The sequence below is a fragment of the Paramormyrops kingsleyae genome, chromosome 15 (genome assembly GCF_048594095.1).
Source record: "Paramormyrops kingsleyae isolate MSU_618 chromosome 15, PKINGS_0.4, whole genome shotgun sequence".
Classification (NCBI taxonomy): domain Eukaryota; kingdom Metazoa; phylum Chordata; class Actinopteri; order Osteoglossiformes; family Mormyridae; genus Paramormyrops; species Paramormyrops kingsleyae.
In genome coordinates this window covers 8,470,601-8,490,581 of record NC_132811.1, presented here as the reverse complement: position 1 = coordinate 8,490,581, position 19,981 = coordinate 8,470,601, and the positions used below count along the sequence as shown (strand labels likewise).

The window sequence follows — 19,981 nt, the reverse complement described above, 5'->3', positions numbered from 1 at the left end:
TGCTGAAAGATGATGGTGACGAGGTGAAGACGATGGTGATGAAGTGAAGATGGCGATGGTGATGATACTGGTGATAAAGAGTGTGAAACTTTTGGTGATTTACTTTATTCCAGGAATAAATGTAAGTCAGGTTGCATATGTGATTCTCCGCTAATGGAGGACAATCAGATGAACAGAAGTTACATGTAGCTGTCATTGCAGGAATGTCAGAAGAAGCTGGACCATAAGCTTTCACTGGACGCGTACCTGCTGAAGCCTGTGCAGAGAATCACCAAGTACCAGCTCCTGCTGAAGGCACGTGGATCTATACCGTTTTGTGGTTATGGTTAGGGTATACTTTTGCAGTTTGCAGAAAATAACCATGAACTGAAATAGCTGAGCAGTTCATAAAAAATAACTTGTTTTCTTTTAAAAGCTTACTTTAAAAAGAACATGCTATAAGAGATTTTAGATGGTTTGCAATCAAATATGAGTGTACTGAATGTGTTCATTATAAAAAAAATTACTAATACACATCCTACAAATCCTATAATCTGAATTTGACTATAATAATGTGACTGCAGTAATTTGACTATAGGAAGCTGAGTAATGGATTGTTTGGTTAACTTATGTCTAAATTTGCTTTTACAGCTCAAAAGCTAATGTATAACATAAACTGTCATAACTGTCACGGTGTTTTATAATGCAGAAATATATACTGAAATTTCCTTCAGTAAAAAAATAACGTGCAATTAGTCAAAGAACATATTGAAATGTAATAAAAATGTAAAAAGTTATATACACACACACATATTTCACCACTAGCTTAATTAATTAATAATTAATACATTTCATTAGTTAAAAAATTCAATGAGAAATTGACTAGCTATACGAGGTGTGCTAGTGGTCGAGTCAAAAACTACATGGGTGCGCTGGATGGCTGCTGCAAACACTGTGGTGATTTTAGCAGAAGTTTTGAAATGGCTAAGCTAACACATTTTGACAGCCATAATAGCATGGTTTTACACCAGCTTGAAATCATTTTAACATACATTTCTTTAGCTGCCTAAGACTATGCGTGTGTGTGTGTGTGTATTTGTGTATAAGGTCAGCAGTTTTTCTGGTAATTTACTGTATATATGGCATGTGTTCTACATGAAAGATCATGCACAAATCACACAAGCTGGAAAAGGGGATTTTGCTGTGTGCACATAATGTGAGTAAAGCTTGAGTTCATCTGTTCTCTGCTGCCTCGATCAGGAAATGCTCAAGTGCAGTAAAAACTCAGCAGGCACAGCGGAGCTGGAGGAGGCCCTGGCAACGATGCTCGACATCGTTAAGTCGGTCAACGATTCCATGCACCAGATCGCCATCACAGGTTTTGAGGTGCGCACTGGTGACAAGGTCACACACTGAAGGTGGGGAGGCAGGAGTCGTGTCAAGAAAGCATTCGTTTTGACATTTGTCATGGGGTTTTCTGTGTTGACATTTTCCTGTTTTCCTTTTGGGTATTGGTTCAGTTGAATGTTTAAATATTTAAGTAAAATGTGGCCTTTGATCCCAGGGGAACCTCTATGATCTGGGCAAGCTGCTGATGCAGGGCTCTTTCAACGTGTGGACGGACCACAAAAAGGGTCACAGCAAGGTGAAGGACCTGGCCCGCTTCAAACCCATGCAGCGGCACCTGTTCCTCTACAACAAGATGCTGCTTTTCTGCAAGAAGCGGGAGGAGACCTCAGAAAGCCATGAGAAATCTCCCTCATATGGCTTTAAGCACTCGCTCAAGGTAAAGCCAGCTTATAACCACGTTTTACTGCTGCATATCTGGAGAAGAGCACCTATGATTATTCTAATTTTTATATAAAAAAAAACAAACAATGACTGTGCCTTTAAATCACTTTAAATGGGGGTGCCAGTAGAAATTTTGGCATACCATAAAGCCTGGTGAGTTAAGCAAACCATAATGGGCTGCCAACCCAGACCAACTGAACTATGCTTCAAATTTTTTAGGGCCCCTATCAGTCAGGGGCCCTTGGGATTGTTACCCCCACCCCCCATCTTCTACGGGGCCTAAACTTAACACTGCACTGCATGTATCTAGTTTTCAAAACAAAAGTAAAAAAGTGTACTCGGAGGATATTCTCGGTATTCAATTAATTTAACACATATGAAACATAATTGTATGACAACATAATTCACTGTGGCATCTCTGCATTGGTGTGGCTTCGATTCTGCGTTTCGTTCCAGATGAGTGCCGTTGGAATCACTGAAAATGTCAAAGGTGACATCAAAAAGTTTGAGGTGTGGTACAATGGCAGGGAGGAGGTCTACATAATCCAGGTATGACATCTGCTGCCAGAGGGAAGAGAATTTCAGGTGTAATCATAGCTGATCGTACCGCACGAGACTCAAGGGCCTAAAGCAGGGATGGGCAACTATAGTCTTCACTCGATAAAATTTATTAACAGCTATGATGGGGCCAGTCAGATTGGTTGAGCGGGGGCCTAGTCAAATTGGTTGAAAGATGAGCCACTTCGATATTTGGCCAGCACATGCAAGCAATAAAAAATTGTACTGCAACCATTTTTAATTGTATTTATTTTGTGATGTAATATATTTAACACTGAATCTTTCTGTAGCTAGGCTGCAGAACATCTTAAATCAGCATAAAATCAGTCAAATATGTAGGCACACATAGGTCTGTATCTTAAAAAGAAATCGACATATTGTTTGAGAATACCGCCAAAATACTGTGTACCGCAGTATAATGTAAAATGTATACAAGGGAGGAAGAGTAAGTGCAACGTGAACTACGCGAAGTACACAACTAGGTAGCCTTGGGAGCGATCTAATTATACTACCATAATACCGCCCAAGCTTACGTCTAGCCAAGCGATTTTAAAGCGCACATAATGCAATGCACAAGAGAAAATAGAAGCGGTGAAGACAGATAAAGATATTTGTCAGTAACTTTTGGATGGCAGTCGACTTAAGAAAGAACACATTCACGCTGAATTGTCATTTCAGCTGGATAGTCGACTCACGCCTAGTGTTTCACGTTTCTCCCGATCCTGGATGCAGCCCACAGGCCCCCAGTTGCCCATCCCTAGCCTGAAGAATAATAAGCTGAAATATTATTATTGTTGTTGTTGTTGTTTTAATTTTGGGAAGGATGAGGCAATTTATGCCTTGAAACTGCATCACCATATTTCATGTTTTTTGCTGTCTAATTGTCTATTGGGATTTCATTGCTACGATTCACCATTTCTGTGATTGTTTGCCACTTTAATAGCATCTGGTACTATTACATCTGGCCATTGTGGGGCGCTGTTAGCCCATGGGAAGCAGCAGCACAGAGCAGCTGTGCCTCTTATATAATGGAGAAGAAGTCACAGCTGTGTGTCTCTTCCCAGGCATCCTCCGTAGACGTGAAAAACATGTGGGTGTCCGAGATCAGGAAGGTTCTGACAGGACAGCTTGAGGCATGCCGAGGTGCTTCATTCTTAATTCATTTTGCTATCTACTCCTCATCATTATTAAAGAGCCACATTTCATTTTAAAAATCTGATGTCAGCAGTAGTGTTGTCTATCTGAGCAAGCCAACTCGGAGTTTACACAATATTCCATCCATCATTTCTGCATGGTTGTGGTGCCGATGGTTTCAATTGTGGTTAAATTCCCACCTTGATCTTACAACAAACTGCATCCTAGATTAGATTAAGAAACATTTTAATCTCAACAGTAGATTTTCACCCATCAGAAGGGTCTTGAGCATGTTGTCTCCCCTTCCATGGGTTTCTTTCTTGCAACCTCAATCATTGGTTGTACACTATCACTTTTTTCAACAGAATCATTGCGAAAAAGAATCAGCCATGAATCATTTTTATTTAGGCATTCAGCAATACAATATACGGCCTCTCTCACTGCCCAAAAGTGTTATTTATATGTAAAAAAAGTGTAGTTTTAGTAAATGTTGTAACATGCAAATGTAGAAAATCTTAGTGTGTGCAAAACATTTTGACTGGTAGTATATATATTTAAATTTCTATCCATATAGTTTTAAACAAGCCAACAAATTGCTTCCCTGTTTCTTTATGCTTCATTGCCTCACAGCTATTTCCATAACAAAACCACCACTCGTTTTAGGCAGAATTCCCATACTGAGACTAGGTCTGAAGTGAAAGTCATCATCCTCAAACTTATTTTCTTGCTCCAATAACATTTTCTCTTCTCTTGTTAGAGGCCAGTCAGCTGCATCAGAGGATCACGGAGAATGTGCACCCGGCTTCCGCAATGACGCCCGGCACGCGGTACGCCGTTTTCCCCCTCTCTGCCAGACCTTTTCATTATATGCAGTGATTGAACGGCGAATGTGCAGAGATGTAGGCGGCGATAACGGCATTTTGCTGGTTGTCCATTCCTCAGAAACATGAGAAAAGCTGCCCTCAAGCAGTCCGATTCCTCCAGCCCGGAGACAGGATTCAGAAGTAGCAATCCCCCTCCTACAATGAGACAGAAGCGAGGTAAGATATCCTCAAATCTGCCCCAAATGTTGCTTACTGTTTATCACAGGATGGACGTGCCGTTATCGCTCAGTTGATATCAATGTCTACCATGTGGTTTCCAGACTCACGACTCAAACCCAGGGTTAAATATCCTGATTTGCTGGTTCATATTTCCCTAGGACATTACTGACCTGTACCATTCGGGGCACAATGCCCTCTGAGCCACTTACCTTGCAGAGGGCTTGATAATGACCATGGTTTTACAGAAGATGTGACAGGTGTTAATTAATGAACAGGATAGCACTGCCTGGGGAAACCTGACTTAGATCAGGCTGCACCTTGGCCAGCGTGGCAAGACCTTCATAATCAGCTGTCACGTACTGTATGGCTCGCAGACACACAGTTGACAGGGAGTTGCTCATGCAAGCTTTGCCAGAGATCTTTTGTTCAGCGGTGAGACATTCAGACTACATAACAACGTCGCTACGGCAAATGCGCTTTAATTATGATCACATTCTGACTTTTCAGTCATTGAGTTACTTTCCCTGAATACAAATACAAGAGCAATTGACTGATTTCCCGTCACTTGTAATTGTTATGTGCATTCCCGAGGATTGGTTAAACAGATTGGGTGCAAACTGTGTACAATACTGGGCTCTCCTGCAAAACTGGGGGTGTCACCTGGTTCTCTCTGAAACCAAATATACATGAAAGAGCAACCGCACGACCCCCCCAAATTTAATACAGCAGAAAGATGAAATTGTTCATGGAAGTGAAGTGGTTTACAGTAGATAGTTGTCATTTTGTTCATTTGTTGGTAGCATATTGATGTTACAGATTATAAAGTTATAACCAGAGCTTTTGGTAACACTATACTTGAGGGGGCACAAATACTGTAGTAGTACACTCTTACTTAATGTATTAATTAACCAGAAACTATGTGTTCATCATGTACTGATCACATGTTCGTTGATCATTAATCAATCATAATGGTTCATGTATGTCATACAGTTACTATGTTAGTTCATGATTTGCATTTGAGTAGTAACTGAGTAACTAAGTTCCTTGTGCCCCCTCAAGTAAAGTGTTGCCGAGCATTTTCCTGGCAAATAGGTGGATGTCCTTGGCAGACGCCTTTCATTTTTCCACTCTGAAACTTCCAGTATGAGCAAACTATAATTTTCCAAAATGAATAAATTGTAACTAGGCCATACATGACAGGTAGGCCATACACAGCATGTACAGTGCTAATGTCCATCTGTCTTCTAACTGGTTATCCTGGGCAGAGTCACAAGGGAACCCGGAGCCTATTCCAGGTAGCATAGGGCAGTGGTTCCCAGCCCGGTTCTTAGGGACCTTCAGACGTTCTTCATTTTTGCTCCATCCCAGCTCCTTGCCAGAGAGTCCTACTGGGAGCTGCAAGGCAGCAGAAACATGGACTGTCTAAGAATCCCTGAGGAACGGGACTGGGAAATATTGGCATAGGGCATGAAGCAAGGTGCACCCTAGACAGGACGCCAGAGAATGCTAACAGTGTACAATTACTTGGTAGAAGCATATTCTGTTTCACTTAGTGCCTTAGTCGTTCTGAGCTGGTAAAGCGCCAACATTTGTAAAATGTTAAATGGCTGCAGCTCAGTCAAATTTCAGAGGATCTGTTGTTTTGCCACCCTTTTCCAGTGACTTCACTGGTTTCAGATTGAAGGCAGGCCTCTGCCTGGGCCACTGCACTCAGTTTACCTTTTTTGTCCTTTATCATCTTCACTGTTGTTTTTCTGCTTTGAGTCATTATTGTGCTGAAAGGTAAACACCTTCTCCAATTTCAGTTCTCTGACAGAGGTCAGAAGGGTTTAAGAAACTGTCACCTACGTTCCCTTCTAGCGCTTTCTTCAGGTGCTCCAGTGCCCCCACGAAAGGAATGCTCTCATTAAATAATGCCATGCCCACCCTGCCTACAATAGGGTTGGTGTTCTTTTAGAAATGCCCGTGTTTGAGTTATGATTGCATAATATTTTGCGGTGAGGCCAAGAAATCCTTGTTTCAACATATCACAAGATCTCTTTTTTCATACTGATCAAGAGTACACATTGTATCATTTTTTTTGCATAGTTTACACAAGCCTCGCTCTTGAAATCCAAAACATTTTCATATAGCTGAAGGCTAATGTCTTTTAGTGACCAGTTCGTCTTCACTATTCACCTCACTTATTTTGTTAAATTTCTCACAAATGTGCCACACTGTCTATGAGTGTGTCTGACAGAAAGGATGAGTATGGTTATGATGCCTATAGAGCTCTTCCAAAAGCAGTGGCGGTAAACTTTACACTGATTTTTTTAACACATACTAGATGATCTTGAAAAGGAACAATCATAAAAATTGCATAGCTGCCTAAGTTCTGATTCTTTTATCAAAACTTACTGATTATCTCAATCTGTTGAATCTTATCCCCTCTTCTTGGCTGGACATAATACCAGAACTGTATCACTAAATAACTTGCCATGTGTCGTAGTATAATGTGTGGATGGTTTAACCATATGAAAAATTAAAGCGTAATCTCAACCCAGCTGTATATTGCATGAATTTTGATATCAATATGGCACATTTGCTAGACCTAGTTCCTCCCAAATAACACCTGTGATTTTATTTCATGCTGAAATGTACATGTTTGAACAAAAAATATGCCTGTAGCTTCATTGGTGGTCTCTCAGACTACTTTACACATGGTTTCACACTCTGTTTAGTGGGAGGACCTGATCTTAACAAGGTCATGTTGATTCGAGATGCCTGATCCTTTTTAATGATGGTCCAAGTGTTATAAAAATATTGTGAGCGGTTGAAATGAACATGTACTCATCAAGTGATCTGTTTCCTTCCACATCAGTATGACAGGGATCTCATGAAAGTTTCTCATTGCCTACTGTTGAGACTGCATCGTATTTGTTTATTCCAAACTAATCATAAGCATTATACCTGCACACTGGTGAAGGATAACTAGCCACTTGAGTCATCTGGAGTTTAGTTGATCATTTCTAAGTTTATTAAGAGGGGATATTTTTGGGGATGAGAATATATGATGAGAATTTTTTTTTATTTCCTTGAGTAAATCAGAGTAACAATAATCTCAAATGTCAATTTCAGACTGCCTATGTAACTTACTGAATTATAAAGATGCTGAATTATGAAGGTTGCGACAGATGGTCTGTATGCATTATACTTTGCAGGGGGTACTGACTGTTTTACCAGGTCCAGACTTACAATTAGTGAGAGGCTTTTGACCCTCATGAAAGCAAAACAAATGCTGTAGCCTTCCAGCATTACTAATAAGAGATCCTTATCAAATAGGGTTAATGGAATGTTCTAAATTGTTTTGCTGGTAATAGCATATCTTTTATCACTGACAATTAAAACAATTAATTCAGATCTGTAACCTCTTTGGAGTTACTTTGTGAAATAGAAATTAATTGTTGCACTACTGGTTAAAAAAAAAAAAAAAACAAAAGTCGCTTTTTGTTGTGAAGAAAATCTGTCACGTAATCTTAAAGTTACCAGTGGCAATAATTTAAGTTTTTTTGACAGTTGCCCCATTTGCAATACAGGAGAGTGACTGCTCGGAGGCATTTAGCTAAGATATCATTTTATTTTCTGTGACAGTATTAAATATATTCATTCTTTTATTTCCATTTTCATGGAGAATAATACAGTGATTGGAACACTTTAACAGGAAAGGGGGAAAGGTTAGTACTTGACACACAAACATATTTTCATGCGCCTCCGATATGCTTAATTGATGCTTTCATTTAGGTAATAACTTCACGTGATGTCAGGGGTGTAGCTGAAAATTCTCGGCCCACTGGCAATATGCCGCCATTGACCCCCCTGCCCAAATTTTATGTATAATTTTACAGCTTCAAGGGCCCCTATGAAGTGCTGGGCCCCCTGAATCTGTCAGGGTACTATGCCCCTTTGCCCCTGTATGGTGTTCTGTGTACAAACTGAAATAAAAAATCTTCAGAAAGTGTCCTTAGAGACCTTATATGGCTGTGTAAAGTACTAAAGTCCCATTGGCAACATATTAAGGCAAATATGTTCACCTTTCGCAAACAGTTTCTCCTGTCAATGAGGTAAACTCTTCTTTGATTGTCCAGAGCTTTTGTTCCACGTGTTGTACACATAAGCCCCAGAGATGCTGCCCGTTTTGTTCTTTGCCATCTTAAATACGCTTCTTTATGGTAACTAGTACAAACATGGTAAAGAACCAAAAGCCCAACTAGAGCGCACTGAGTTCGAGGTTTTGATAATGAGGTCAAGACCCATAACGCTGACCTCAAAAGATGGTTCCCCTCCTAGCCCACCGAGTCTCCCCCAGCCACCTGTTCTACATATTTTCGGCAACTGTTATAAGCTATGTTCAGAGAGTCTGTCTGAACCTTTGCCACCAACACACATTCCCCAGCCCAGATGACCAAAACGACATATCTATTTATTAAAGAACACCCGAAGAAGCTATCCGTCTGCGAGGTCGGGAAAGGAAATAGAACTTCTGACGCGTGTTGCATCACCTTGGTCGAAATTCATCAACAGGCTTATCTGTCAGGAAACAGAATATGTCCGATGGATTCCAGGTATAATCAATAAGTTCTTATCCACTTGATCACAGTCATGTGGGAACCATTAGGCTGAAAGCAGGACATCGGCATGTTGCAGTCACACAGTCACTGACGAAGGGCCTTACAGATGAAGACATTCACCTGGCACCGTGTCTTTGGGTCACAGGTATCGATATGCAAACAGGATGAACATGCAGACGTCACACGGCACAGTGAGAACAGTGTCTAACATACCTTGAGATGTTTAGCTGGGATACAGTAGGTGTCGTTCAGAAATGCTCCAGGCACAACACATCTTTACAATATTATATAAATGGAACGTAGCTTGAATTTCTGTTAATGATGTGAGATTTCGTTATAATTATGCTTATTACTTTTGACATTAATTGCATGTGGGAAATGGGATGAGGAATATTGAGTTACTGCATAGTACCGTACAAACTGTAGCAAACATGTTTAAAGAGTTACAGACAGTATTTATATTTGTGAAGTATAGAGATAAAGAATTGTCAACATTCAGTTACAAAAAGATCAAAACGAATATTTTAAAAAAGAAACCAAGTCCTGTAGGAAGTAATATACAAAGCTGCCAGCAGGGGGAGGTATGGGAGCGTGATGGTGTTCTGTGAATTCTTACTGCTTGTGGGAGGATGAATGAAGTCTCGAGTGTTTCTCAGGTATCATCACATGCACCTGACTGGTAGCTCTGGCTCACCTTACTGTCCCTTCTGCCTCCTTTATAAGAAATCATCCGCACTGCTCTTGCTATCCTGATGAGGGCGCCTCGCTCACAGCACACAGGAGGCCGAACTGATGCATGCTTTTCCTGAAACCAAGCCTGAAAGGACATGCGTGATTTCATGCCTCCCATCTGCATTTAAGATGCTGTCTACACCTAAGAAAGCACAGGGTGGTGTGAGATGTCTGATAACTTAAACACCAATTACCTTTAAGTATCTAATAATTGACTATTAATAATTAATAAACTAATAACTTTCCAGTTCTGTTGATTGTGTATATGTATGTATATATAACAAAGAAGCATGTGAGTACTTCCAGGCTTGGATTTGGAGGTGGCCCTTGGAGAACCTCTGGCTTGCTGGCTTAACCCTCTTCCTGCCTTTTCCTCTACCTCTCCCTTTTCCTCTACCTCTCCTTTTCCCTCTACCTCCCCCTTTCCCTCCTTAGCTGATGCTACTAGCAGCCATAACGCAGAGCGGGCCGCACTGGCTAAAAAACGGTTCACATTGCAGGGTCTGTCCAACCGCAGGTCTCTGCCCCAAGGTAAAACCTAGCTGGCCCTCTCCTTGTGACTGGTGATGACATCGTCATCTTCATTGTCATGGCCGCATCTCATTCCGTCTCTTCCCTGGCTGCGTCTGACATCCAGCCGTCTCAAAATGAGTGTCGCTGGGCATTTTCCACCTCTCATCAAACTCTGACTTTGAACGCACAATACCAGACCAAAGTAAAAATGTACTGTGATTCAGCGTGCTTCGGTGTAAGAATATGTCAAGGCTATTATATAAACAATGGGAACAACGCTATTGCTGTCAGTGATCTACTGAAGTGACACTCATCTTTGAACCCTGGTGGTTAATCATCACTTTTATCACGGTTGAGTTTCGCCCATTGATAGCTCATCTGATATCTTCGTTTCTAAACCTCATCCATGCATCATTCCAGTACCATGTCATCAATCCAGATGTTTTCTTGACTATGTGTTTTATGAAAGCTCTCAAACTGTAATTTCTGACATGGTGTCCTTGCATTCGTTCTAAGTAGAGCAACATACTCATGTGGGATATTGACAGTTGATTTAAGAGTTTAACAAGTTATTCTTTGGTCATAGAAAGAATAGACAAAGCAAGATGTAATCATAGCTATTGTGTATATCTATTGGACATTTAATATTTTTGCTGAATTTTGTAACATATTGAGTGATGAATGTTAAGGGAAATACATACTTCTGGCAATCGTCTCATGAGTTCAATGGATCAACTATTACCAGTAATTGAACAATTCATTGAGAAGGCTGCTGCAGTTGAACGATTAATAAATAAATGCTTTGTAATAGAGGGTCTATTGACTTCTAGGTGATGGAGGACTGAAAGGCATACACAAAGTCCTGGCTGTATTTATCAAAAAAATCTCATCAATATCAAAATTCGTTGCCTGGATGTTCAAAAAATTACATTACAGGTGTGCATTAAATTTGGGCTTCCATTAAACGCCCATTTCTCAGAGTTTTGAAGTTCTGCAGCACACCTGGTATTATTTTACACGGTGGCTGGTGGGCTGAAAGGTTAAGTTCAATGGCACCATCAAGGTGGGGGGGGGGGGGGGGGTAGGAGCGGACATGGCCACTCTGATAAAATTGATGGTCCCCCAGTGCCCCCCTGAAGTGACTACAAAATGACTACATGTAAAATAAATTAACTGTAAAATAAGAAACCAAAGTATATTAGCATGTGATTCCTTAACTCCCGCATTGACATAATTATCAACTAGTTTATATACTACGATAGCATAATAGAATTTCTGAAGTTCAGTTGTGGCTTTCAGTTTTGGTGCGTCACCCCAAGATTCTCAGCGGCCCCATCTGGCCACCCGTACGAAAAATTTCTAGCAGTGCCACTGGTTAAGTTAGCATCTCCATCATCTCCATCAGGAGTGCCACTGGTTAAGTTAGCATCTCCATCAGGAGTGCCACTGGTTAAGTTAGCATCTCCATCATCTCCATCAGCAGTGCCACTGGTTAAGTTAGCATCTCCCTCATTGTCAGTTTCCTGCAAGAGATGACAAGAGAGCTCTTCCTCTGGTATGGCTCCTTGTGGTTTGCTTGGAAAATAAGACAACTGGGTATGTGATAAGTGAATTTTACCAGCTCTTGCGAATATCAAAAGTCAGTTTCTTCAAAAGATGTGTTAGCCAGAACGAATGTATGTCTTTGACTGGGGGTGTTTGTGCCACTGTAACTCCTCTCATGTACGTATAACATTGACTAATTACTAACCCTAACCCTGCTTTTACTTTAGAACCTCAAGTTAAAGAGGTCGATGTGACACGACGCTTCTCTTTAGCTTCCTCTATCAGTGCCTCTGCTACTAGGCGCACAAAAGGTACCTGATTGCCTGCAACCCGACCCCTTTCTTCTTTTAGACACTTTCTTTTTTTAGCTTCTAAGACATAAATGGTTTGTTAGAAGGAAAAAAAAAAGGTTTTGTGAATTTTTTTTATATTTGTTCTCCATCAAAGCAAACCACATTTAACACCTTTTAAAAATTCATTAAATGGAAACGATGAAAAAAAAAAAAATCTTTCTACAATCGGAAAAAAAAAATTGACCATGGAATTTAACAGTAAATACCTTAGTTGAAGAAGGAGCTGTGAATTTTGATGAGCTGACATTTGGAATGCACGATGACATTCACAGCCAAATTGCATGTGCAGTTGCTGGAATTTTAATGAGAATCACTTTATTCAGATGCTTTATTGTTTTCCTTGAACTCTCTCATCCTGTCAAACATTTCAGTAACTTGTAAGAAGTAATGGCAAATTACTAGTGTGTTCTTAAGGATTTTCAATTAAAATGTTCGCTAACCTAACATAACCCATTCTTCAATTTTCCCTACTCTTTTACATGAATGCATTACTTCATGCAGGTTCACTGTCTGGTAACCTTAAATCCAAGAGACATGAAATTAAGAGTGATCCCACACCACTGGGATATGAAGGTATATATACTGTACTTCATGGCCATGTTTGCATGATCATGTCTTTGTGATTAATGGTGGTATCTGGGCAATGGTGTGTTTTTATATTTTGCTATGTCATGCATGACGTGAGTGTATATTGGATATGCGGAAGTTGAAAGTGCTTTTATATCTCCTAACTAAACTCGCACAATGTGGCATAAGTGGGCATGCTTCTATATTCTATGCATCTGTGTGTTTTTGCCAGAATTTTAAATTTAACTTAACAATTGTCAGCAAAGTGAGTCATTTATTTTTCCTCTTAGACACTTTAAAGGGGACAATGGCAGCAGAAAGCAAGCGTAATAGTGCTGTAGATTCGAATTCAAGGGTACCTAGATCCACATCTCAAACAGGTAATCTGAGACAGAAACAGCAAATGTGTTCCTTTTTCCCCTTGGAGGTCAGGGTTCTCATCATCGAGTCTTATTTTTGTAGTATGGCGTACATCCCGTGGTTGGCTGATGAACTCATTCATTCCCTATACCTGTGTCTTATTACCAGTCCTGAGCAGAGGTGGAAAGTTCAGGTCTAGAAAGTACAAATCCAGACCAATGTTTTGTTTCAACCAATAAGTTGAATATACAAAGTCACAGTCAAAGATAACTCAACTGGGGTGTTGAAACAAAATCTTGGTCTGGATTTTTAGTTCCTGAGTTGCATTTTCTCTTGGCCCCAAAAAACACTCCCCGACCCTGCAGCCGGATACCTTTTCATACCCAAGATGGGAAACTGAAACAGCTGTATTCTGTTTTTGTCCTGCCCCCCCATTTCTTTGTGAAACCCACCTCCACTTTTTATTTATTCCTGCATCATGTAGTTCTCGTCATTGCCGAAGCAAGCTCTGCATATTACATATGCTTCTGCATTATATGCTCCCAGAATTAGCTTTACGGTCATGTAAACAAACAAAACAATTAAGAATGTCTACCTACCGCAGGCAAGGATCTTTAATTTATCTTTTTTTACTAAGACAAACTTTACAGGTGTTGCTGTGATTGTTTTAGGGTGGAATCATAGGTGTTTACCCTCAATGGACACTGAAGACTTTGAAACCATTCTTTCTAGTGCTGAGGAACTTTCAAACTCCTCAGAGCCAGAGGAGGAATCTCATAATAAAAATGTGAGTTATCTTAAATAAAACTTGACAGGTATATTCACCATTTTTCTGCCTTCATCTCATTTAGCCACCCGAATCCCCTTGAAAAGACTTTCCTATTAATGATTTCACACCACTGCTGGTCCCAGTTAATACAGAGTGACTACTTGACATTTAAAAGACTTAAGCTGGCATGGGTATACTGAGCAATTCACTGGACAGGATTTTGTCTTTAATTATAATCACTTTGATATATGAGAGAGCCTAGAATCAGTTTTAATGGAAGTGCAACCCTAGGAATCCACAACATTAGTGGTGGAGATGGATGATTTTAGATCTCAAGGGAGGGAAAACAGACCAGAGCCTCTTTGTCTTTAAATCACTCCATGCTGTATTCTCTTCACTTTTTCCTACCTGTTAGGGGGATCATGATCAGTTTCCAGTTCAACTGACGTATGATGAGAAAAGAGCGCCAGATCTATCTATGGAGTCGGGAGATTTAGAGCATTTTCTAGAAGAAGCTGAAAATGGGCATTGGTGAGTAATGGCAAGACGGACTCATTCATTCCAGCTTTGTACAGACCACACATCCTATTCACTAAGCAGTATAAAAACACAGGCCCCAGGGATTCGCCAGCGAAGAAGGATGGCGCATTCAGCGTTTATTCGTCGCACTGAGCACATTGGCTGTCTACACAGCTTTATGACACATTTTCAAGCTGATGATACATAAAGAAAGCAAACTTTTTTACAACATACTTTTTTCCCCCAAATCATTGAGCCACATTCTTTTGATGAAAATACAAGATATATACCATACTGTTCCCATACTTTACAGTTTGTCTGACTATCTAATTAGAATGCTAGCAAGAAAAAAATAGAATTATTGATTTTCTTTTAAAAATTTATATTTATGGTGAGCATGATATACATTGTGCCTGTAATGCACTTTATATATTATAAAAATTTGTCTTTGGCAAAACCAGTTTATGTTGACAACGTTCCACAAAGGGCTGGATTGTTACTGTATATAATAAAATGATTTATACTGTGAAAACAAGTGCCCAGCTGTGGAGTAGTGGGGAAAGACTGCCTAAAGTTTTATGCTGAGCCTTTTCCCAAGATACAGGAAAGCTTTTGTTTGGGTGTGCTTGTTTGATTATTTTCAAGTAACAGAGTGCCTAATAAACATGCCCAACCAGCAATGAGTGAACAGTCAAAAAAAACAAATGACAATAACTACATTGATATTCCTTGCAAGAAAATGGGGACTTCCAAGTCCATACGCCGTCAGAAAAAAGATACCAATTTGTACCTTTGAGGATGCAATTACTTGTCACTGGGGCTGTACCCTAATGGATCTGCCACATGTACCCTAGCTGTAGGTAAATATACCTTTTAGTCTAATTTAAGGTACAGAAATGGACTCTGAGGAATGTTTTTGTACCATTGGTGGTACGATAATGTACCTTGGGGAGCAAAACTGTAGCAAGGCTGTACCCTTTTTTCTGACAGTATAATATCATGTAAATTATCATTTGGTTTGGCTACTGAAGTGCAAAATGAGACAAATGCATATGTCATATGATCAAACTCATTTGGAATGTATTCTGTATGTTAGTTATTTACTGAGGACATGCAGAAAAGGTATTCTAGAGAGTTGTTTTTATTGCATATTTACAACCCCGTTTCCAAAAAAGTTGGGACACTGTGTAAAATGTAAAGAAAAACAGAATGCATTGATTTACAAATCATATAAACCCATATTTAATTGAAAATAGAACAAAGACAATAAATCAATTGTTGAAATTGAGAAAGTATTGTTTTAAAACAAGTATATGGTCAATTTGAATTTGATGCCAGCAACACGTTTCAAAAAAGTCAGGGGCATGTTGACCAGTGTGTTGTATTACTGCACCTCTTCTTTTAACGACACTCTGTAGACGTTTGGGAGGAAACCAGTTGCTGCAGTTTTGAAAGTGAAATGTTTTCCCATTCTTGCTTGATAGAGGATTTCAACTGCTCAACAGTTCAGGGTCTCCTTTGACATAGTTTTTGTTCATGACGTTCCAAATGTTTCTAATGGGTGACAGGTCTGGACTGCAGGCAGGCCAGTGTAGCACCCAGACTCTTCTACTAAGGATTGAGCCATGCTGCTGTAATATGCGCAGAATGTGGTTTGGCACTGTCTTACTGAAATATTCAAGGATTTCTCTGAAAAAGATGTTGTCTAGATGGCTGTTATGTTGCTCCAAAACCTGTATATATCGTTCAAAATTAATAATGCCTTCCCAGATGTGCAAGGTACCCAAGCCATGGGCACTAATGTACCCCCATACCATCACGGATGCTGGCTTTTGAATGATTCACTGATAACCAGCTGAATGGTCCCTCTCCTCTTTAGCCCAAAGGATACAGCATCCGTGATTTCCAAAATGAATTTGAAATTTTCATTTGTCAGACCACAGGACAGTTTCCCATTTTGCCTCAGTCCATCATAAATGAGCTTGGGCTCAGAGAAGTCAACGGCATTTCTAAATCATGTTTAGATATGGTTTCTTCTCCGCATTGTAGAGTTTCATCCTGCATGTGTGGATGCAGCGACAAACTGTATTCACATACATTGGTTTTCAGGAAGTGTTCCTGAATCCATGCAGTGATTTCCACTATAGAATTGTGTCTGTTTTTAATGCAGTGCTGCCTGAGGACTTGAAGATCATGGCTATCCGATACTGGTTTTTGGCCTTGTCTCTTTCTCCAGATTATATGAATCTTTTAATGATATTATGTACCGTAGATGATGAAATTCCCAAATTCTTTGTAATATTAGGTTGATGAACATTATTATTCAATCCTTGCATTATTTGCCCACACAGTCTCTCAGAGTAATAAACGTCTCCCCATCTTCACTACACCGAGACTCTGCCTCTTTGGGGGGCTCTTTTTATACCCAATCATCTTACTGACCTGTTGCCGATTTACTTAATTAGTTATGAGATATTCAATCATATTTTGTTTTAGCATCACACAGCTTTTCCAGTCTTTTGTTGCCCCTGTCCCAACTTTTTTTGAAACATGTTGCTGGTATCAAATCAAGTTGAATATATATATATATATATATGTCACAAAACAGTAAAATTTCCCTTTTTCAGCATTTGACATGTTGTCTTTGTTCTATTTTCAATTAAATATGGGTTTATATGATTTCCAAATGACTGCATTGTTTTTATTTATACTTTGCACAGTATGCCAACCTTTTTGGAAATGCATGGGGTTGTATTTATTTAGGTGTTTTTTCATTTATCATTGATTTTAAATTGCATGCTTTGACCAGTTTCAATTCATAACATTAGTATTCTGATTCAATTAAAATCCAAATAATACTTTTAAGGTGAGATATGGGATAAAAATTAAGGCAGAACAATTATAATGATACTTTATTGATCCCTGTGGGGAAATTCTCTTCTCGCCTACCCAATCTTACTCTCCATGACACGCAGACACATATGTAGGTGAGAGCAACTGTATTCAGGATTTGACAAGATTGCTGATCTTAGAAATGCGGATCATGAATTTAAGAGAGAGTCTTTTGGTCTTGCGGTTTTGTAATGTCTTCCCAGAAGGTCTGCATTCTGATCTATAGCCATGTAGCGCTGTCATGAACATACATTCATATTTTCATGTCTTCCTAATAAAGAATTAATGGCTGGTTGTCTGGATCACAGACAGCAGAAGTTCATATTCACAGTCACTTCTGCTAACTGCTAATTTTTCCATTGTGGACAACAAAAAGTGCCACAGGGTGGTCATATTGTATTAGAATCATACTTTTTGAGAGCTGAAAAGGAACAAATTTAACAGTTTCGCCATAACATTACTAATTGTTGTTTGTGAACATCATTTTACCTTAGAGCTGTTGTACCTTTATAACACAGAATGAAACCGATGCAGATTCAAAAGCATCATTTGAGTCCTGCAGCTATTCCACAGCTTGTGTTGTATTCTACCCTCTGGTAATGAATTCTTTCACTACAATGACCAAAATATTTTGCCTGGGCTGTCAGTAATTAAAAGTTGGTACTAGCTGGGAGTCATGAAAATGTTTGATTAACGGACCTTCCATCCCCCTGCCTTTCAGATATCCTCAATAATGTATTAACATCAACGTTGACATAGGAGAATGCATCCAGGGACTGGAAGAAAAAACATTACGGACACATTTATACATCTGCTTATGACTGTATTGTGGCATGCACTTGGAGATTATATGAGATGCCTTCCATTCTGACCTGCGGTGTGGAAGGTCATTGTCGCGTGACCTCTCCTGAGGTTCTGCATCAGGCCACGCTCTGATCCGAGCTGCTGCAGTGCGAGTGATTCCTCCAAACTCTGCTTGACCTCCTGCCGTGATCAGAGCACACTAGGCTGCCGCATCCCCTAGAAAACAACCAATGAACCGAACTGGTGCTTTATGCTTTCACAAGCAATGTCGCCGTGCCTTTGCCACGCAAGCCCCCAGTTGAACTGCACTCATCAACGTCAAACGGAATATACTGTAATTAGACAGGATGAAGGCATTGTTAAAAGTGAAGAGAGCAGATGTCTGTTCCAGCAGAACTGATGCATGGAGAGGCTCAACATTGTTCTGAAACTGCTGTCACACTCTCTCCTAGTAGTGTGTTTCAAGGTTTCTAAGTCTTTGAACATACAGAGGTTTGAACGTGTCTTTAAACAATGATTATGGCACATAATAAATATTCAATAATCAAGATACTGTATTACATTGATATGCATATATTGTCTGATAACAGTTAAGGAATACATGTTTTCAAGTTCAATGTTCAAAGAAATACTGTTCATCCTGTGTTCAACAACAAAAAAATCACTGGTTACCTTTTTAAGAGTGGGCATTTACTTTAAATGTACCTTGTCGTTTTGTATGCTGTATTTTATAATGAATGTTCTCTTAAAAAAGAAAAGACATTTTCCTTAAGGCATGATAAAGATGAACACCACAGTAAGAAATTACTATACATATTAAAAATCGCTGCAGGTATACTTATTAGCACAGAATGCCAGAACACAGACAAAACAATTACAGAATTTGTTGCTCAATCTTGCTCTTGTTCTGCAAACAATGTTTCTGAGATTTACTTTTGACATTTTGGTGGAAGGTAAGTTTTCCTTATCATAACAAATGACTGATAGATTATAATGCACACATGAAAACAGTTACATAAATGATTTTTTTGTGAACTTGATTTCAAATTCGTACTGAGGAAGAGTGCAGTCTACTTTGTTTCATTAAATCTTTTACCAGGTCTATCATTATAAGTGTAAGTAAAATTGCAATGTACCTAATATCAGACCACTTGTGCCAAAAATTTCCCAGTGGGCTGGAAATATGCTACCCCAATTTAATCAATTGTTCCATATTTAATTTAATAACTGGCATTCATGTATACCTACAATTCCTTAGAAGGATTTCATACCCATTCAGATTTCATACAACTATTCTGGGAGTCAAATTAAATATATTACTGAAGTAAAATTTTAAAAGCACAGGTCAAAGTAGACCCACCGTATATTCAGCCCTCCGTGAACTTTGTCTGACTGTTTAGACTGATTTTTAACGAAAACTCAGTGAAAAAAACATGTAAATTATTTTTTTTCTGTACATTTTGAAACATGCAAGGAAATACACGTTTTATTAATACCAGTTTTTGCGTCTCCTTTTGTCAGTAACCGCTGAGGTTTTAATCATGTTAACAATAATATTAAACTCTATTATTGATGCCTTGTCCAGATATATCTACGAAAGCGTACGATATTTTTCTAAACCGGTAAAGATACAGCTGAGATCATATTCATGGTTGTTGTTATCTAAAAGACATGCTGACTTTACAGATCTAAAGTTAATAAAGAATGAAACTGAAAACCGCTCATAATCCATACAAAATACAAAAACCCCCTAACAACAAGCATTCAATGTGATCACACACCACACAGCGCCGCAAGTTAATTTCAAACAGCCAG

The 19,981-nt window shown here is 39.3% G+C and overlaps 1 protein-coding gene across 8 annotated transcripts in view; it reads left to right on the top strand.

Annotated features, from left to right (window-relative positions):
- The window catches only part of mcf2l2 (MCF.2 cell line derived transforming sequence-like 2), a 62,243-nt gene extending 42,582 nt beyond the window's left edge, over nt 1-19,661 (top strand). For 3 of the 8 annotated variants that reach the window (XM_072699941.1, XM_023844286.2, XM_023844284.2), the window contains 13 exons: nt 202-294; nt 1,240-1,365; nt 1,544-1,765; nt 2,227-2,319; nt 3,393-3,471; nt 4,220-4,289; nt 4,405-4,502; nt 10,280-10,375; nt 12,130-12,213; nt 12,757-12,828; nt 13,113-13,202; nt 13,854-13,969; nt 14,367-14,486. In XM_072699941.1, the coding sequence (XP_072556042.1) occupies nt 202-294; nt 1,240-1,365; nt 1,544-1,765; nt 2,227-2,319; nt 3,393-3,471; nt 4,220-4,289; nt 4,405-4,502; nt 10,280-10,375; nt 12,130-12,213; nt 12,757-12,828; nt 13,113-13,202; nt 13,854-13,969; nt 14,367-14,486 (1,359 nt within the window). Of the gene's footprint in view, nt 1-201; nt 295-1,239; nt 1,366-1,543; nt 1,766-2,226; nt 2,320-3,392; nt 3,472-4,219; nt 4,290-4,404; nt 4,503-10,279; nt 10,376-12,129; nt 12,214-12,756; nt 12,829-13,112; nt 13,203-13,853; nt 13,970-14,366; nt 14,487-18,083 lie in introns of those variants that run through there. The other 5 variants (XM_072699942.1, XM_072699943.1, XM_072699944.1 and 2 more) reach the window with 5 other exon arrangements.
- The last annotated feature ends 320 nt before the right edge of the window (nt 19,662-19,981 follow it).